The sequence below is a fragment of the Cornus florida genome, unplaced genomic scaffold (assembly GCF_030987335.1).
Source record: "Cornus florida cultivar Cherokee Brave unplaced genomic scaffold, ASM3098733v1 CherokeeBrave_3.0.0_Hap2_Chr02, whole genome shotgun sequence".
NCBI classification, from domain to species: Eukaryota; Viridiplantae; Streptophyta; class Magnoliopsida; order Cornales; family Cornaceae; genus Cornus; species Cornus florida.
Genome location: NW_026775572.1, coordinates 19,857,446 through 19,875,444, shown reverse-complemented (window position 1 = coordinate 19,875,444; position 17,999 = coordinate 19,857,446). Strand labels below are relative to the sequence as shown.

The 17,999-nt window shown below is 34.7% G+C and overlaps 1 protein-coding gene across 1 annotated transcript; it reads right to left on the bottom strand.

Annotated features, from left to right (window-relative positions):
* Positions 1–11,981: 11,981 nt before the first annotated feature.
* On the bottom strand, positions 11,982–14,115 carry LOC132294108 (cyclin-D3-1). Its single transcript, XM_059791839.1, has 4 exons — positions 13,292–14,115; positions 13,006–13,207; positions 12,760–12,890; positions 11,982–12,632 (listed from the first exon to the last, which is right to left on the bottom strand). The coding sequence occupies exons 1-4, from the start codon at positions 13,802–13,804 to the stop codon at positions 12,354–12,356; spliced, it is 1,125 nt and encodes a 374-aa protein (XP_059647822.1). The 5' UTR covers positions 13,805–14,115; the 3' UTR covers positions 11,982–12,353.
* Between the last annotated feature and the right edge of the window lie 3,884 nt (positions 14,116–17,999).

The window sequence follows — 17,999 nt, the reverse complement described above, 5'->3', positions numbered from 1 at the left end:
CGAGTATATCCTTGATAATGGAAAAATTCTTTTGAAACATTCTAATGGCGTGCTATATTTTAAAATACGTGAAAGCATTATATTAATCAAATACTAAACTGTTAAAATAGCTTCCCCCCAAAGATATTTTGAAACATTCATTGAAAACATTATAGCACGAGCCACTTCAAGTAAATGTTTATTTTTTCTTTCAACAATTCCGTTTTGTTAAGGGGTATCCACACATATAGACCAATGATGGATACCCTTTTCTTTTATAAAAAACTCCCCAAAATTTTATTAAAATACTCGGTTCCATTATCGGTGTGAAAAATGCTAATTTTTGCTTGAAACTGAGTTTCAACCATTGTGTAAAAATTCTTAAAAAAAATTTCAACCTCAGACTTTTCATTCATCATATAAATCCAACATAAACGGGTATGATCATCTATAAAAGTAACAAACCATTTTTTCCTAGAGATAGTAGTGACTTTTGAAGGTCCTCAAACATCACTATGTATTAAATAAAATGGTTTTGAAGAAGCATAAGGTTTTGGCAAATAAGTAGTATGATGACTATTAAATAAGTAACAATTTTCACAATAGAACGATGAACAATCCAAGCCTTTAAATAAAGTAGGAAACAAATGTTTAAGATATGGAAAGCTAGGATGTCGTCTTAAATGCCAAAACATTATTTGTTCATAAACAGAGATAGAACTAACACTACTAAGGCCCTGAGCCTTTTTATTACTGGAGAATTCCCCATCAAAGTAGTAAAGTCCATCTATTATCTTAACACTGCCAATCTTTTTCCCCGAGCTCCGATCCTGAAATTCACAGTAAAATTACACAACAATTAAATTCTTTGGTTAGTTTACTCACAGACAAAAGGTTACAGGCTAGTTTAGGGACATGGAGAACAGATTTAAGATCTATATTCTCGGATAATTTTATCAAACATTTTCCTGCTATAGGTAAGAAACTACCATCTGCAATTCTATTTTTCTCAACGCCAGAACATGGTGAGTAAGTGCTAAAAATATTGGAAAGGCTGGTCATATGATCAGAGGCTCCAGAATCGATGATCCATGGAATATAATTTAAACAACAGGAAAGGGCATTAAGTACACTACCTGTTTGTGCAAAAGAAACACTAGGAATACCAGATGAGGAATTAAATTTCAGCAGCTTCAGAAGGTGATCCATCTGCTCCTTGCTTAAGGGACTTGTCTCGGCCTCATTAGCAGTAGGAACCGCACACTTATTTCTGTCACTAGGCTTGCTACTCTTCCAATTTGCTGGTTTTTCGTGGATTTTCCAGCAGTTCTCTTGAGTATGGCGCGGTTTGTTGCAAAAGTCACACCAGACCCATGGTTTCTCTTCAGTTTTTCGCTGAAAATTAACTGCTTTATTAGCAGCAGTCTCTACAACAATAAGGGCAGAACTCTCAACAGGTCTGCTAGTAGTCTTCTTCCCCAACATTACATGTCTGCAGCTCTCTTCTCTTCGAACCTCAGCAAACACTTCACCAATTGGAGGAAGTAGAGTCCTGCCAATGATCCGTCCTTATACTTCATCAAATTCCACGTTGAACCTAGCAAAGAATTTGAAAATGCGATGAGCCTCCATGGTTCGTTTGTAGTAATTGGCATCTTTAGTGGATTTCCTCCATAATCATTGAACAGATACATGTCTTGCCAAAGGCGCTTCAATGAATTGAAATACTTGGTGACCGAGTCTTCTCCATGACGAATCTTACCAAGTTTTAGAGTCAATTCGTAGATCTGAGACTAAATTCCCAAATCAGAGTACATCTGATTCACGTTGTCCTAGACCTCCTTGGCCGTAGAGTAGCACATATAGTTGGAGCTAATATCCTCGTCCATAGAGTTCACAAGCCAAGTCATTACCATTGAATTTTCTGCATCCCAGGTCACGTACGTTGGGTCCTCCGATGCTAGTGCCTTCTTGCCTCCCGTCAGGTACCCGATCTTTCTCCACCCTCTGATGTACATCCGAACGGACTGGGACCACCGTAAATAATTGTCACCATTAAAGCGGATATTGGTGATTTGAACAGAGTGAGAATCGGTACTGGGGGCTTGGGTTGTCGGATTGGTTGACTGGGTTGTGATAGGCGAGGTTGGCATGGAGGAAACGTCAGACATGGCTGATCATTTTTTTTTTTTTTTTAGGGTGATTCTAATACCATATAAACTTGAAAGGAAAGAAATATGGAATAAACTTTTTCTCTGTATTAGCACACAATTCACAAGTTTACACGGGTTCTCTTTATAGGAAAGAATACACGCACATAACTAGCTGGCCTAATTAATAATTTTCTAATTTGCAGCATTTAACCAATATTCTATTTACAATAAATATCCTCCAGATATTATATTTACAGCTAACAATATTTGGTAGTACTACTACCGAATCTTTCCTTTTCAACAAGCACTTTCAACCTCATTAAGCTGTGATACTGGTTGTTCTTTGGAGTTTTGATTGGACCAATGAGAGATTATTTTTTATAAATTGTTCCACTACTTTGGACAAAAGAAGCTAGTTCACATTAGACTGACTTGGTGGTCTTAGGTAAGTATTCTTCCTTACCACCGAGCCCAACTGGTATAATCTCTCTTCCTTCAAGGGGGTGGTAGGGAGTTTGAATCTGTAGTGGGCATTTCTGGGGGGGTAGGGTGGTTTAGCATAGCTTTGCTATTAAACAAGGGTTGTTTTACTAGACTAGTAAAATATGCAGTGGGAAGTATGTAGTGAAATACTTAATTTTAATAGCGCCAACATAGGATAAGTGAAGCTGCAAAGCCGATATCGCTTACGATTATGTACTCCATTCTTTACCCAGTCCTCTTTTTTTTTTTTTAGTTTAGTGGTGATGTGAATATATTAAAAAAAATAAAAATAAAAATAAAAATAAAAAAACCTCTAATTCAATGCAGGGTTGGCTCTCTCTCTTTTTTGTTGTAATAAATGAGAACAATTTTTTTTTTTTTAATGGCAAATTTAAAAATATATTTTAAAGTGGAAAATAAAAATATACTTAATTCACATTGATAGATATGGTGCTTATTTATGGACACAATCAAAACATTATCTACAAAAGGGTGAGATTAGGTAATTTTATGCAGGTTCACTCAAATATTGTATTTTACTTCTTGTGTGATTTATGTTAATAGTTATTCTATCAAAAATGTAACTAAATAACAATTCCAACAACTGCAGAGGTGGAATGGGGGGTGCTGCAAAGCGTGTACCACCATTTGCCTACTATGATATTGAACTCAATTTGTTACCCATTCACTATTTTTTTTAGTAAATATAGTTCCTATTTACAGAGATAACCAAAACAACGTTATTAAAATTGTGATATTAGTAATTTTGAAACAAGTTCGCTCAAATTTTTCAATTTTATTTGTTGCATGATTTTCTGTTGGTGGTTATTCTAGCTTGCTTAAGATTATGATGAATCCTGGTGTAATTTATTCTTTGAATGCATTCTATCCATCTATGTACTTTGGGCTACCTGTAGGATTTTTTCTGTTCTTTATTTCAGGTTGTACTTTATCACTTCATCACCATAAATGTACTTGATTTCGTGGTTGATCATGAGGTACATTTATAATGGTGATGAAGTGATCAAGGAATCAAGTGGCATCTATTTGCTTCTCGGGACTTGTCTTCAACTATAGCCAAACTCTTTGCAAATCCTTGTTCATTTAAGGCCGGAAATGCTGGATATTATCTCCTGTAAGTATGTCGTTAGGCTTGTGGGAAACAATTAACTAGGTTTTCTTTATTGAACTTGTCATTGTTTTTTTAACATCCATGTATCCTCTGTTGAAACTATTTTATTCTGCTTAGTGCTTATTGGCACTTTATGCCTTACTTAAATGTGTCTCTTGAATGAACAGGTAACTTTATATCGTCAGGCTTTGTTGATTAACGTTTGATGTAGCTTTAAGCCTGTAATACAGAACTTGATATGATGGAAACTACTCTGAAGTGTTTGAACTTGATTTTGATAATATTATCAATTAAGTAGCAATCTAAAGTTTTTCTTTTGGGTGATTTGATTTGTATGTTATTTGGCTCAAAGATTTATAGAGAGACGAGACAATATGATGGATTAATTAGCAATGAGATAGCCAAGCTATCATGAGTGTGGATTCAGATAAAGGTTTCTTTCAATTTTTTGTTCAGTGATGAAGTTAAATTCATCATCAAAAGGGGAGTTTGCTTCAGATTAGATTTAGTTTGTAATTGCAAATTTAAATTTTATGTTTCTGGGGAAAAAAATTTGAGATTTAATGTTGGTGAAAGTTGATTCACCTGCTTGGTACATTCGAAGATTGCCTTTATTATTGAAAGGTAGTGATTAGGGTTCTTTTCTGACTCTGGAAGGTTCTTTAATACATTATTTAGTTGATTTGATGTGCATATTTGTCTTACTACACATGCTTAATTGTTTTGAAGAATGTTCCACCTGGAAGATTTCAGTACATTTATCATAAAGTTAATCCAGTGCTTATGCTCTCGCAGAGCCTCAAGTTGAAGTTTAAAACTTCGAGGTATGATTTCTACAGTGAATGTTGATGTACAAGGTGAAACTCTATTTTAGCATATCATTCTTGCATTAAGACCGACCCATATTCATCTTTTTAATTTTTTAAACTGTCATCCCTGAATAATTTCTTGGTGCCTCTGATTTAAAAAACAAGGTTTTTTTTTTTTTTTTTTTTGGATTTTTTTGGGGTCAGGGTCAGGGTCAGTATTCTGTTGCTCTGTCTAGTGTATTTCCAACTCATTTTGGAGATTCTTTGAACAATATACTTATTCTTGTTGCAATGAATTAGAGCTTCAATTGCACTTGTTCTTGTTGCGATGAATTAGAGCTTCACTTGTGTAGAAATTATATTAAAAAGGAGTGTCATGGATGCTCTATTAAATCAGTTGAAACATCGAGGGTTGCAAATTAAATTTTATTGTTATGCAACCTTATTTTAGAAAGTTCAAATGGAGGCGTACACACCTACAATATTGCCTCTACCAGGGTCGAACATGGATATTCTCTTTGAGAAGGATAGATCATATCATGGATATTCTCTTTGAGAAGGATAGATCATATCATTTTGGTTAATGTCCATTGGTTGTAACATACCACCTTCGTTTCTGGTTTTTGCCTCTAATGAGTAGTTTCTGGAATAGTTCACAATTTCACATCATTGCGGTTGGGAGTAAATGTTAAATGTAATCTGGATTGGATTTTGTTTATTAATTTAATTATTTTTGTTGGGGCACAGCGGAAGTAAAAGAAAGAAAGAAAAAAAAAAAAAAACAACAACAATTTGAACCACAATACAAGATATATACGTGGTTCACCCAAAATTAAGGTTACATCCACGGATGAGAAGAGATTCACTATATATGTAGAGATATTACAATAGTAGAGAATTTCAACACTAAACTATGCACACAAACTCTTGACCGAATTCTCCGTGTACTCCACAAGACTCCCTCTCACCATCAGTGTTCACTTTACCAAACCCGTAACTCACCTTTACCATCAACGTACTCTCTCATGATGCTACATCTCTCTCAACTCATAACTCTCAACAATAGCCTAAGTGTCTATTTATAGAGTAACATACCCAATTCCTTTGTGAACAAGGATTAGAATTTCTTAGAGCCCAATTCATGTCTCTATAAGAAATTACCATAAAAATACACTCTAAAATAGAAACTAATAATAGGAAATTGAGACATAATTCCTAACAATTTTTTCAGTACGTATGGGCTTGGATTGTCAAAGCACAATGTCTGATGTTTTGTGCTTCCTCGTCTAGCATTTCTTTGCTAAGGCTGCCTGATGGACCCCTTTATGTCTATTGTGCTGTATATTTGAACTTTTAAGACACTGGTTGGGGGAGGGTTACCCCTATTGTGCAAGGCCAGCTGAACTTTTCGCCCTTTGATAATAAGACTAAATAATTTGTGCAAGCTTTCCCTTTCAAACTCCTTAGCTGTAGTACTAAACCACAGATGAAAATGAAATGCTTCGTTTGGTGACTCCTCAGTCCCTCACTTAGAACAGTCTTGGGTTCCAAATCTGTTGAAATGGGTTGCAAGCCTACTAGGCTACAAAATTTGTCCAATTCAAATCACTTCAAACCTCCAAAAGATAGTAGAACTGTTTCCCTTCTTAGATTGATATGTTTTTATTAGTTTTACTCTTTATAGAAAAGCTTAGGTAGCATAACAAATTGTCATGCCGTGTATCATCCTTCCCCACCTTTAGGTCCCATTTGGATTCAAAGATTTAAAATCAATTGTTTATAGAATCCAACTTACATTTAGGTTTAGGTTCTAACGTGATTTACATATTGATTTAAGAGGCTTGCAAATGTGGGTTTCAAATTACAATATGTAAGGTTACAATCCTAATCTAATATCTATCTGGCCCGTCCATTCTAACGTTACTTTTTGCCATCCAGTCCAACTCCACTGACCATTCTTTATATAAAACCCAAATCCCTTATTTAAAATATATTCAATCCATCCAAATGAACTATCATTCTTTAGTATATGGGGGTGTTCTGACTCTTTCAAATGTTGTCTAAGGCCCCCCATTAAACCAGCAGCCAGCTGAAACCTTTTTATAGTGACGTGACTAATAATTGGATAATTAACGTAGTGGTCACATGTCACTTCTTGATTGTGTGGCTTATCCCTTCAATAAGGAATCAAAATCGAGATTTCACCGTTATAGAGGTAAAATTCACCAACCACATGGAATAACGAAAAATTGTTGCCCGAGAGAATTCGGGTCCTCTATTAACATAGTAAATGATATCATTCGAGCTGAAATTCACCAACCACAAGAAATAACGGAAAATTGTTGTTAGAGAGGATTCAAGTCCTCTATTAAGATAGTAGATAATACCATTCGAGCAATCAGCTTCCGTCTTTTATCTTTTTATTTTATTTATTATCCTGCCTTTAGATCTTATCAAACATGAACTTATTCTATGACACTCTTTGAAATTTTAGAACCCTTGGAAGTGGTCACAATAGAGGGTGACCATTCTAACCTGTCAAAAGATACCCATTATCTTTGTCTGATAAGCAGACATGCCAGGATGGCAGCCAATTTTTTTACTGATTCTATTGAAAACATCAAAGGAGAAATTACTGAAATCAACTTGGGTACTTTGTTTTTTATCTTGCTTATACAACTTAACATAATATCCTCTTAAAATAGGTTTTTTTTTTATTATTTTTTTATCTTTATTTACTACTATACTTTTAGAATTTCTCAAGCTTGAAGTTGGATTCATATGAAGATTGCATTGGAAAAGGTTTTTAAAAAAAATGAAAAAGAAAAAAACACAATTCAAGATCTCTTTTCTCACTTTTTTAAGAGGCCTCCCCCCAATAAGATTTGAAGCCTGAAATATGTTCAATTTCCACTGCCGAGTTCCGTTCCCCTTTCATAGAACAATGGATACGAATTTTTACATAGGTAATTCCAAATTATCCCTCAATTCAGGACAACTAGATTTAATGAAACTTTAGAGGAAATTTTATCATTAGCCTTTAATAGTAGAAATTTTTTTATTGTATGAAAGTTTTATCTATAACTTGTCTATTTTATTTAAACTTTTGTATATTCATTTGGATACAAGTAGCCTACTTTCTCCCACTATGTCTATTAGTCAAAATTTCATTCTCTCATCATCTGTCATGTAATTCTTTCCAGCATCTATAAACTCCATGTCATTTTCTTCTGACCATCTAAAAGGGACCCTTAAGGCCTAAAAGGGCATCCTGCAGGGCTAAGTAGCCATAAATTTTACTCCTCAGGATTAGGGTAGAGGATGTAATATGAGTCCCATCTACCATTTAATTTACCAATCGTAGGACCACCAACCCCATAACAGACTTGACAGAGCTCTAACCATTTATTTCTGTATTCAATGCCTCTCGTCTGCTTCTCCTTCTACACTGCCTTCCTCAGAAGAAGAAACTGTGTGTGTATGGTAGGGTTACTTGGCCAGACATAGTTGTACACACCAATGGGTAGTAATTTGGTCCCATTTGGAGATTTTATGAGTGCAATGTTTATTGGAACCCACATTTAGTTGGCTCGTGAATGTTTTGAACCTAACTCGGTGCCAGAAGCTCAGATGAGCTTGCTCGTAGGGGCCCTTATTTGGCCTTGTTTTAATTTGCATGTCGGATGTACTCCCCGGTTGAATGTAGTTTTTTATAAAAAGATAGATAGATAGATACTTGAAGCCTTTACGTAGGGATGCTGAAAAATCGAGCTTAGTTGAGCATAAGAATGTTTAGAGTTGGCTTCTTAAATTGTTGCCTTAGTTTGGACATGCAAGCTTGTAACGAATATCAGAAAACTAAGCTCGTTAGTTGGCTCAACTCAGTTTGTGTGAACTGTGTAATCATAATATTTTTAAGGTGCCTAAAATTACCAATATGCATTAACGGTTAAAACGAGTACAACCTACTCGAAGTAATTTGATTTGTTGATTTTTCAGGTAGTGAAGCTGGAGCTGTTCGTGAAAAACTCTATTCATAAACAAATGCTTTACAGCCTCATCACTTGTCGGAAAGGTTGGAGCAAGTAATGCCAATGCTTTGATTGCAGAATTGGACCACACACCCCCAATAACCTATTTTTTGGATCACTTGATGAATAAAGACAGAAGAAAATGCACATGGCATTTTCTCCTAGGCACATATTAGATTGTACAACTTGAAGATTGCATTTGTTGCCGCGTCTAAAATGGTTTGAATATTTGGCAGCACATGAGATGGTGACCACCTTGAATATATATATATATATGAGATGCTAAGCACACTTTGGATACCCATTGCCTGGTATGTACTGCGTAACAGAAGAGATGGAATGACAAGGGGCTCAATTATTTGACTCACGCAGAGGGTGTGCAAGCTAAACAAGTTAATGGTTATGGGGTCATTTGGGTCCTCCATTCTGTGTCTCTTGAGGGCCACACTCACAGGTGGGTACTACTCTCTCGGTTATTTATCATATGGATTTTGGGTGGTCCTGTGAGATAGTACTCATCAACGTGTGTGTGTGTGTGTCTTATACCAGTGATTGTGTGTTGCATAAAAACTTTTGGTCATAATTCAATGGCAAGTCAATATGGTCTTGTTAGAGAAGTGTGCCAGATCTGATTAGTGAGATTATTATTGTCACAGGAACAGCTTCTGCGTATGTGGGTTAAGGCTGGTTCAAAATATTCTTGACACGTGACTTTTTGTCTCGCGAGTTTTAAACTCTATGTTATAATTTAGTTTATAAGGATCTCAGGGTTTATGTTATGTGAAAACACTGTTTTTCTTGTAACAATTATATTTTGATAATTTGCTGCCCCACTGAACATTTTGAAGTGCTTTAGTGCAATGACCAAAGATTGGAGGATGGTAATGTTATAAAAGAAGATTTGTTCTACATCGGATTCGGATGAAAGAATGATTGAGTATAAATGAATGAATATGCAGCACTATCTAATAATTTAAACCTTTGAGTAAATGGGTAAATACTCATCCGTTACAGTTAGTATCAGAGTCGGACCCAAGCATTGATCCGGCGTCACCCCAAGCGCCCGGTCCAGAGAGCGTCCGAATCTTCTTCCCGGGTAGGTAGGGTGCCTGAGCCACAACGAGGGCGTTGCGAGTTTAGGTGGGAGAGAATATTACAAGGAGATATTTGTCCCACATCGGATCTGAATAAGAGAGTAATTGGGTATAAATGAATGAGTATGTAGTACTACTCAATAATTTAAATTTTTGAATAAATGAATAACGTGAAAGTAGACTTATTTATGAGACAAGAGACGAATAAATGAACATATATAATATACACACATTGAGAGACTATAATCAACAATTTCTTTTATCCTAAGACTGTACTTAATCCCCAACTTGATGGAGATGCTCTATAGTTATTAAAAACCATATACAACTGTGGAACATTGGACCAATTTCTAACTTTCTATGTGTCCACTTTTCAGGCTATAACAATATTAATGAATATTCCGAAGTCGAAAGGATATTAATTAATTCAGGAGCTAAGATGGCAGAGACTACTAAAGTGGCAAAGGTATGGTTTTACTACAATGTTTATATGAATGTTTCATCTACAAATATGAAGGACCACCACATAGCTGGGTGACATATGCTAGAGAGAGAGAGAGAGAGAGAGAGGCCCATATGGGTCCTCTTCTTTTGCTGTCATTTCTGCTTTACAGCTGTAAGCAAGAAAAATGGTAGGAAGAAAAGTTAAATCATTTTTTTTATTTAATTTTTTTAGTCTATGTTCTATAAAATTTGAATTCATGTGACTTTATTAATGAAACAATAACAAGTGAGAGACCAGGTCAAAAAGAAAGTTCAGTGAATCAAGTATCATCAACCCTAAAGTCCCTGCTCATCATATTATTCTACAATTATTGGTGTTGGGAAGACACTGCCCTTATATATATATATATATATATATATATATATATATATAATTGTATTTGTGTACACCATACATAGACATTATGAGGATCATGATGATCTACTAGCATGCATCTACTACCATCTACAATCTACCAACCTTAAAGAAAAGAACAAAAGTAGGACCAGGGACATCTTCCACAATATCAAAGATTTTGTCTCCCAAATTCAAAATCCACACCTTTTACCTTCCTCCCTACCTTTATGGATTGTGGAGCACAAAAACACTCTCCCAAACAAACCCCCCACAAAATAATTTTTTATGCTGCTAGCTTGTTGCATGATTTATAGGATATAATGTCCTCTTGATTCAAATTATGCAAAAGTCCCATGTAACAATAACTATGTCTCGAGACATTGATAGAACAAGGATTATATTACACGTGGCTCAAATATCATATTATGATGGATAATCATAGTGTGACAGTTGGTTCGCGTGCAATAGTTAAATCTTTTGGCTCCAAAAAAATATATATTATTTTTGTGTAACACGTTAATAAAGCTATACACCAAAGAGCTCAGAGTGGTGTGACATGGTTCAATTAAAAAATCCACTAAAATTCACATCTTGTGTCTTTTGCAATTTAAAGGGGTTGTAAACTTTACATATTTTTATTGGGTATACCAAGTCTTACGCTACCCATAACTTGGAAACATCACAAAGCCTGTCTAATCTCATAATGACACAATTATATATATATATATATATATGACCAAGTAAATTCTCTACTTGAAATTAAGTTTGCTGTGAATTCAAATGCACTGTCATAGTAATAGATTGTTCAACACTCTAAAACCATACATACCATTAATTTAATTCTTTGGAATTACTGTAATTCGATTCTTGATAAAACCGTATAAGTACAACTTTAGTACACATTCTTTGTGATAATATCTCTAATCACTATCGACGACTAGTCTGAGCATCTGACAGTAGTGTCCCACAAATCTTTAAAAAGTCCAGAAAATCCAAGAGCTATTTGACAGGGGGGGTTTTTAGGCCTTGGTCCTCTTGGATTAGATTAAAATATAGTAGTATATACAGTAATAGGAGGAGAGTGAGATATGTGTGTGTGTATATATATATATAATATTGAGAGAGAGAGGATTACGGTCATCTCAAGCTAGCTAGGCAAAGGGACACATCTACCGAGGTCAAACCTCCAAAAATCAAAACACAAAAAGTCCCTGATGCCAAACCCAAAATCAAACCCCAAAACCCTAAAATAAAAATAAAAATAAAAATGAAAACCCAAAACCCCACCGACCGACACCCTGTTCTCGCTTCATATGCAAACAAAATCTCTCTCTAAAATATATACATATATTTCTCTCTCTAGACTCCATATAAAACATATGGCAGTCTGTTCACCCAGTTTCCAACTTAAAGTCCATATGCAATGACTAATGAAAAGTTGAGAGAACTGAAATGGAAATGAGACAATTAATAATTTAATATCAACATAAATCTCATGAATTTATGACAATATTAATATAAATACGTCCATATAAAATATGCTCGAAAGAGAGAGAGAGAGAGAGAGAGAAATTTCACATATACAGAGAAGCAGAGCAGCAGATATTCATTTGCTTCTCTGTATTTACTCCTTTTTTTCCCTCTCGTCTAAAATGCCAACCGTCTCTGCACCCACCAACTCTGCGTTTCATATATATATTGGAAATGGGTGGACAAATGCAGAGATAGTGACAATTTAAATTGCCTTATAAGAGAAAAATATTACAATAATCATAACAAAGATGGAGTTTTTAGAGAGAGAGAGAGAGAGAGACAGAGAGAAAGAGAGAGATTAACGAGGGCTGCCAACAGCATCCACAAACACCCTGCTGAGTGATGGCAAACACATCTCCTGAGCTCTGCTCTTCTTCAACAGAGGCTGTGGTGAAGAAGAGACTGATGAACCAACAGCCCATGAATCGTTTGAGCTATCAGAGCTAAAGTATGCATCGATTACACCATTTGGGCTGTTTGGAACTTGTTGATACTTGCGTTTGTGAGGGTTGGTTTGGCCATGGACACAAGTGTTTGATAGGTCCCCAATGAGCTGATAGCAATCGTTCACTTTCTCCTGTAATGTAATGTCATATATTTAGCATTTATTCTATGTTTCAACACAATATTTTATGCGTTGAAAATGTGTTAAAATCTAAAATAAATGTGTTAAAATCACACATAAAAGATAGATAGATACAAACCTTGCTGATTTTGAGAACACCCAGAAGCTGATTTTGGTATTCAATGGGATTACAAGGCTCAACTTGGTGGATGACATGAAGCATTGTTGCAGTGGCCAACACAGATGGTAAATAGCGTACGAATCTACAATCTATATAAATCATAAACAGAGTACATATATATGAGATTATATATATGTATATTGATATAAGAGTTCAAAGATCTAAGTATGGTGAATGAGATTTGATGAGTGATATGATTCTTACCAGCAACAACAGAGAGGAGGAGACGCTCACATCGCTTGAGAAACTCCCAATGGAGATGGGTCTTCAATCCAAGCCTCCTTATGATGTGATCAAGAAAAGAAAGTGGGGTCACTGGGTTCATCCTCCATTGAAGAGTGGACAGAACCAAAAGCTCCATTCTTTGGATGGTCTTGGCCTCAAACACATACTTTGTGTCCTCCACCTGAAACAAAATCAGCATTTATGATTTGAAAAACCCAATAAAAATGGGATTGAAAGAAGACCCATAAATGATATGTAATCATACTTGAAGGTCCAGAAGAAGAGGCACTTGGGTCTCTTCTACTTTTGCCGCCAGAGAGATACAAGTCACAGCTGCAAGTTGGATCATCCATGGCTTCTCTCTCTGAAAATGGAGGCTGCAGAGGAACCTATCAAGGTAATTGATGGCGAGAATTGCAGTGAGAGCTGTGAATCCATAATGGGCATTGACTTTGAGCATCCACTCGACAGCCTGCGTACGAGCCACGGAGAGAGAAGAGTACTCTGTTTCAACAATGTTGGGACGGGTTTGTTGTTCTTTGGAGAAGAGAGAGAGAAGCTCTTCATCCTCCCAAAACAGGTCCTGTTCCAATAAGAGCAGAGGAAGAAGAGATGGGTTTGTTCCATTGTTGCTATTATTGATACTACTTTCTCTCTCTAGATCTGTCTCTTCTTCTTCCTCCTCCTCCCATTGCTCTTCTTCACAGTAAAGAGCATCTAACAAGAATGATCTGTTTTGTTGTTGTGTTTGTTGATGCTCATGTTCTTGTACGGCCATCTTCTTCCGAGAAGAAGAGGTTTCAATTCTGTGCTCATTATACAAAAGAGAGAAGAAAAGTGGAACCCATTCTCACAGTATTCATGGCCCTATCTTTCTTTCTCTCTGTGTGTGTGAACTGTGTGAAGAGAGGGGGGGGGGGCTTAGGAAGACTGTTCTCAAAATCAGAAAGAAAGAAAAGGGAGAGATTTTATCAGTGTGGCTTTCACGCTTGTCCTTTCTTTATATGTTGGGGATATTGATTTTTGGTGGGTGTTTGTTTTTCTTTTTCTTTTTGCGATTATTTTTCTTTTTCCAATTTCAATATGTGCTTTCGGTGTGTTTCGTGACAGGCACAAATTGAAGGGCACGCACACCAAGCAGGACCCCATGAAAAATAAAGAAACATAGAAACATATTGTGTGCCAGATTTGTTACATATATGTACACACACGCGCACACACATATACTATTGTTTGATTGTTGATACAATCGTTATAGTTGGACTGACTTAATAATGCACTGTATCAGGAAATTTTATTTTTGAAAAACTTTTGGTAAGATTAATGCTTGACCATTGATTGAGGTATCAGGTTTCTCTGGTGTCATTTTTCTTTTTCTAGTTGGATTATTTTTAATTTTGTCTAATTCGGTAATTTTACACTGTAAATGCAACAATTATGTAAATGTATTTGAAATTGATTATCGTATCTTTAATATAAATGTATTACATCACTTTTTATGTGAATGTTGCATTCCGTTAATGTAACCGTATTAAATTGTAATATTTCTTGTTGCATTGTTGGTGTATCTATTTTGCACAAGGCACATGATGAGTGCACAAGATCCCCATAAATGGAGGGGATAGGGTTCTTGATTGAATCTTAAGAACGAGATTAGAGTATCTATAATCTTATACTCAAGTTTATATCAGTTTTAAACATTGGATTTTCTATATCTTTCTGTATGAAATATATTAATTGTTATGCAGGATTACCAAAGAAAGCCGAAGTTATGAGACTAGAAGAAAAGGGTGAGGAAATAGACGAATGAGGTGAATAGATAGGTTGGAATCAATAACAAAAATGGGAGGAGCAAGAAGAATAAAAAAAAATTCCGAAAAAACAATAATCAATATTCTTCAAAAACTAATAAATTCAGTTACATGCAGCATTTCATAGACAAATTTTTAAAAAATAAATAAAACAACATACTGAATAAATATTAAAATAAACCTAGCAAAAGATATCTACGCGTGGACTGATTTAAGTGCGAAACACCTCATGAATCTCCTCTCAATCTCATTTGTGAGCATAATCAGATTTAAATAATCGCTTTAAATCTTCTATTTCTCATGTGATTGTGATTGTGATTGTGATTGTTATTTGTGATTTGATCTTTATGCAGCTGTGTGTTTTGCGTCCACAACAAATGATACGATAGATTTGTTGATGCACAGTAATTTTAGTTCAAGAAAAGTTGTCTCATAATAATTAATCGGCAAAAAGTTTAATCATCTTTTACAAAATTCTCGTTCAAATCAAAGATTAGATTCATAGATACTGTTGTTTGATGTCAATTTTTTTTTTTTTTTTTTTCCTGGAACAATGATGAAATAGTTTTCAATCAACTTTAAACACTCTCAAAATTAACTGGCTATTGTTCACTGCAAGTACAACCCAGAATCGTGGTCCAATATCATCTGTATTCATATCTATTCACACAATCAAACACGCATATATATATATATATATGTGTGTGTGGTATTTTATTTATTTATTGATCAAGAACCTTTTTTACTACATAATTTGTTAGCAAAGTATATAACTTGCTCACAGAAAATATCAACATGAATCATGTACAGATTTTGAAGAAAAATCATCTCCATTATGCTTGATCAGTAAATGGTAAAATGTCAACATGTACATCCAGCAATGATATTTTAGTCATTTCACATGTTATCTAAGTGACAAATTTTTTAGAATTCAGTTATTTTAGACCGAAACAGTTACTTTGCAACTCCATAATAGTAAGAGTATCGTGCATTAGACTAGATATTAGGTGTGTCAGATATACCTAATATCTCCATCCAATAAAAATGTATTATCTAGTGATATTCGTTCCACCTACTTGTAAAAAATGCTCCCAAAACCTTGATGGGGCAAATTTTCATAAAACATTAATTTTGGAATTCAGATACTATAGACGGAACCAATCTCTTTCCATGTAGAAGTAAAACTGGATACATCTAATCTTCTCCAAACTCTGTAATAGTAAGACTCTCGCACATTGGAATCGTCCAGTCATAACATTATACTAGATGGGTGCCAAAATATACTTGATATGTCCATTCAATAAAAATGCACCATCGAATAAAATTTGTTCCACCTACTTGTAAAAAATGCTCCCAACAAGTTGATAGGGTAAATTTTCACCGAACGAATACTACTAAGGACGTGGTATACCTGAAGCAGCCAATGGCTTCTCCTAGCCCTAGGCCATGTTGTTTGACAAAGCCATGCATGTAACACAATTGATGCATGTGACCCAATAATTGTGAAAGACAAGACTAAAATTTGAGTGGAAACTTGAATACCTTGATTTCCAGTTGCAATACAGTTCTCTCCATGACAGTTGGGCATTTGACTAATTTGAAGAGCTGATGCAAAAGGACAGCCCCAAGTCTGCAAGAGTTTTATCTATGTTCCACAAGAGCTGTTTCGCTTGGCTATACTATCACTGAACTTGGACTCATTAAGGTATTCAACAATCTAAGCCTAAATACCAGCTCAACTTAATATTTTTTTATTTTATTTTAATATTGTTATTTAAAATAATAATTTTCTAACCTGACAAGATTAAGAGAGCTTAACCAAGGAGACTAGTGTTAAAAGAGGACTTGTTTCACATTGAATTCGGATAAAAAAACTAAACAGGTATATATGAATTGAATATTAACCCCATCTACTAAAAACTTAAGTTTTTAAATCGAATCGTAAAACACCGTGAAGGCATTGTGAGTTTTGGTCCGACCACTCTTGGTAAGTGAAGTGATGGTATTTTAAGCATTACTGGAAGTAAATCTTCTTTGTACATTGCAAAGTGTTCATACTTTTGAATTTGAATCCTTTTAACCATGTCTTTAATTTCAACTTCACTTTTCATCTAAAACAATAAATAACTTGAGGATAAAAGGTAAAAACCACCCGCCTCTTACTACATCTTGAAAACTGGCTCCTCTTACTACATCTTGAAAACTGGAGGTGAATGTAATTTTCGGATTAAAAAAAAAAAAGGAAATTCATCTTATAATGATATATTTATTGGAGGTGAGTGCAATTTTTTTTTTAAAAAAAAAGAAAAAATAATAAATAAAATGGAGACCGGGATGCTAGCTTGTCTATGCAGAAAGTCATTATTGATATTGTCTTGTCTGTCAGTGCCAGCCTCGACACAACACCATACAGGCGCACACAATACCTCCTCAGCTCCAAAGGACACTGACAACTGAAAATAAATAAAACATTTTTTTTGGGGAAAAATAAACAATAATGAGAAGTTCTAAGAACGAACCTTGTTCAGGAAATCATGTAGATTCATCCTGTAGCGATGCAATAGAACTGCATTACAAGGTAATACAGTTTAATAACAATGTAGTACGATGACAACTTTAACACATTTATATTGAAGATATAACATCCATGCAATATTCATATTTACATTAAAAATATAATATTCATGTAACATATTACATTGCGTAACAATGTTATAATACCATTAAATAAAAAAATATTGCATTGTCAATTTAAAATTATTGCATTCATAATTTAAAGTTGTAGCTGTAGTCTAATTCATTTAAGAAAACTCTCACAATAAATTAGGCAATCTAACGAAAACATAATGTTAAACATTAAGATCTGAATTTTAATTTTGAACTCTTCTTCATTAGAACCTATTTTTTAAATGATATTCAAATTGCAAGGTCGAACATACTTATATAATGAGATGCTACAATGCCTTTTCTGCTTTTTAATTACAAGATTCCAATAAATAGTGTTCAACAAGACTCTTAGCTAATAATAGATAAAATAGAGTCTCCTCTTAAAATGTTTATCTCAATGATTATCATATCAGTCGATAACAAAAATTAATCGAGAGATATATCAATTTCTTTATATACTAAATCACTTAACACTTGAAAAGGTAAATAGGGACC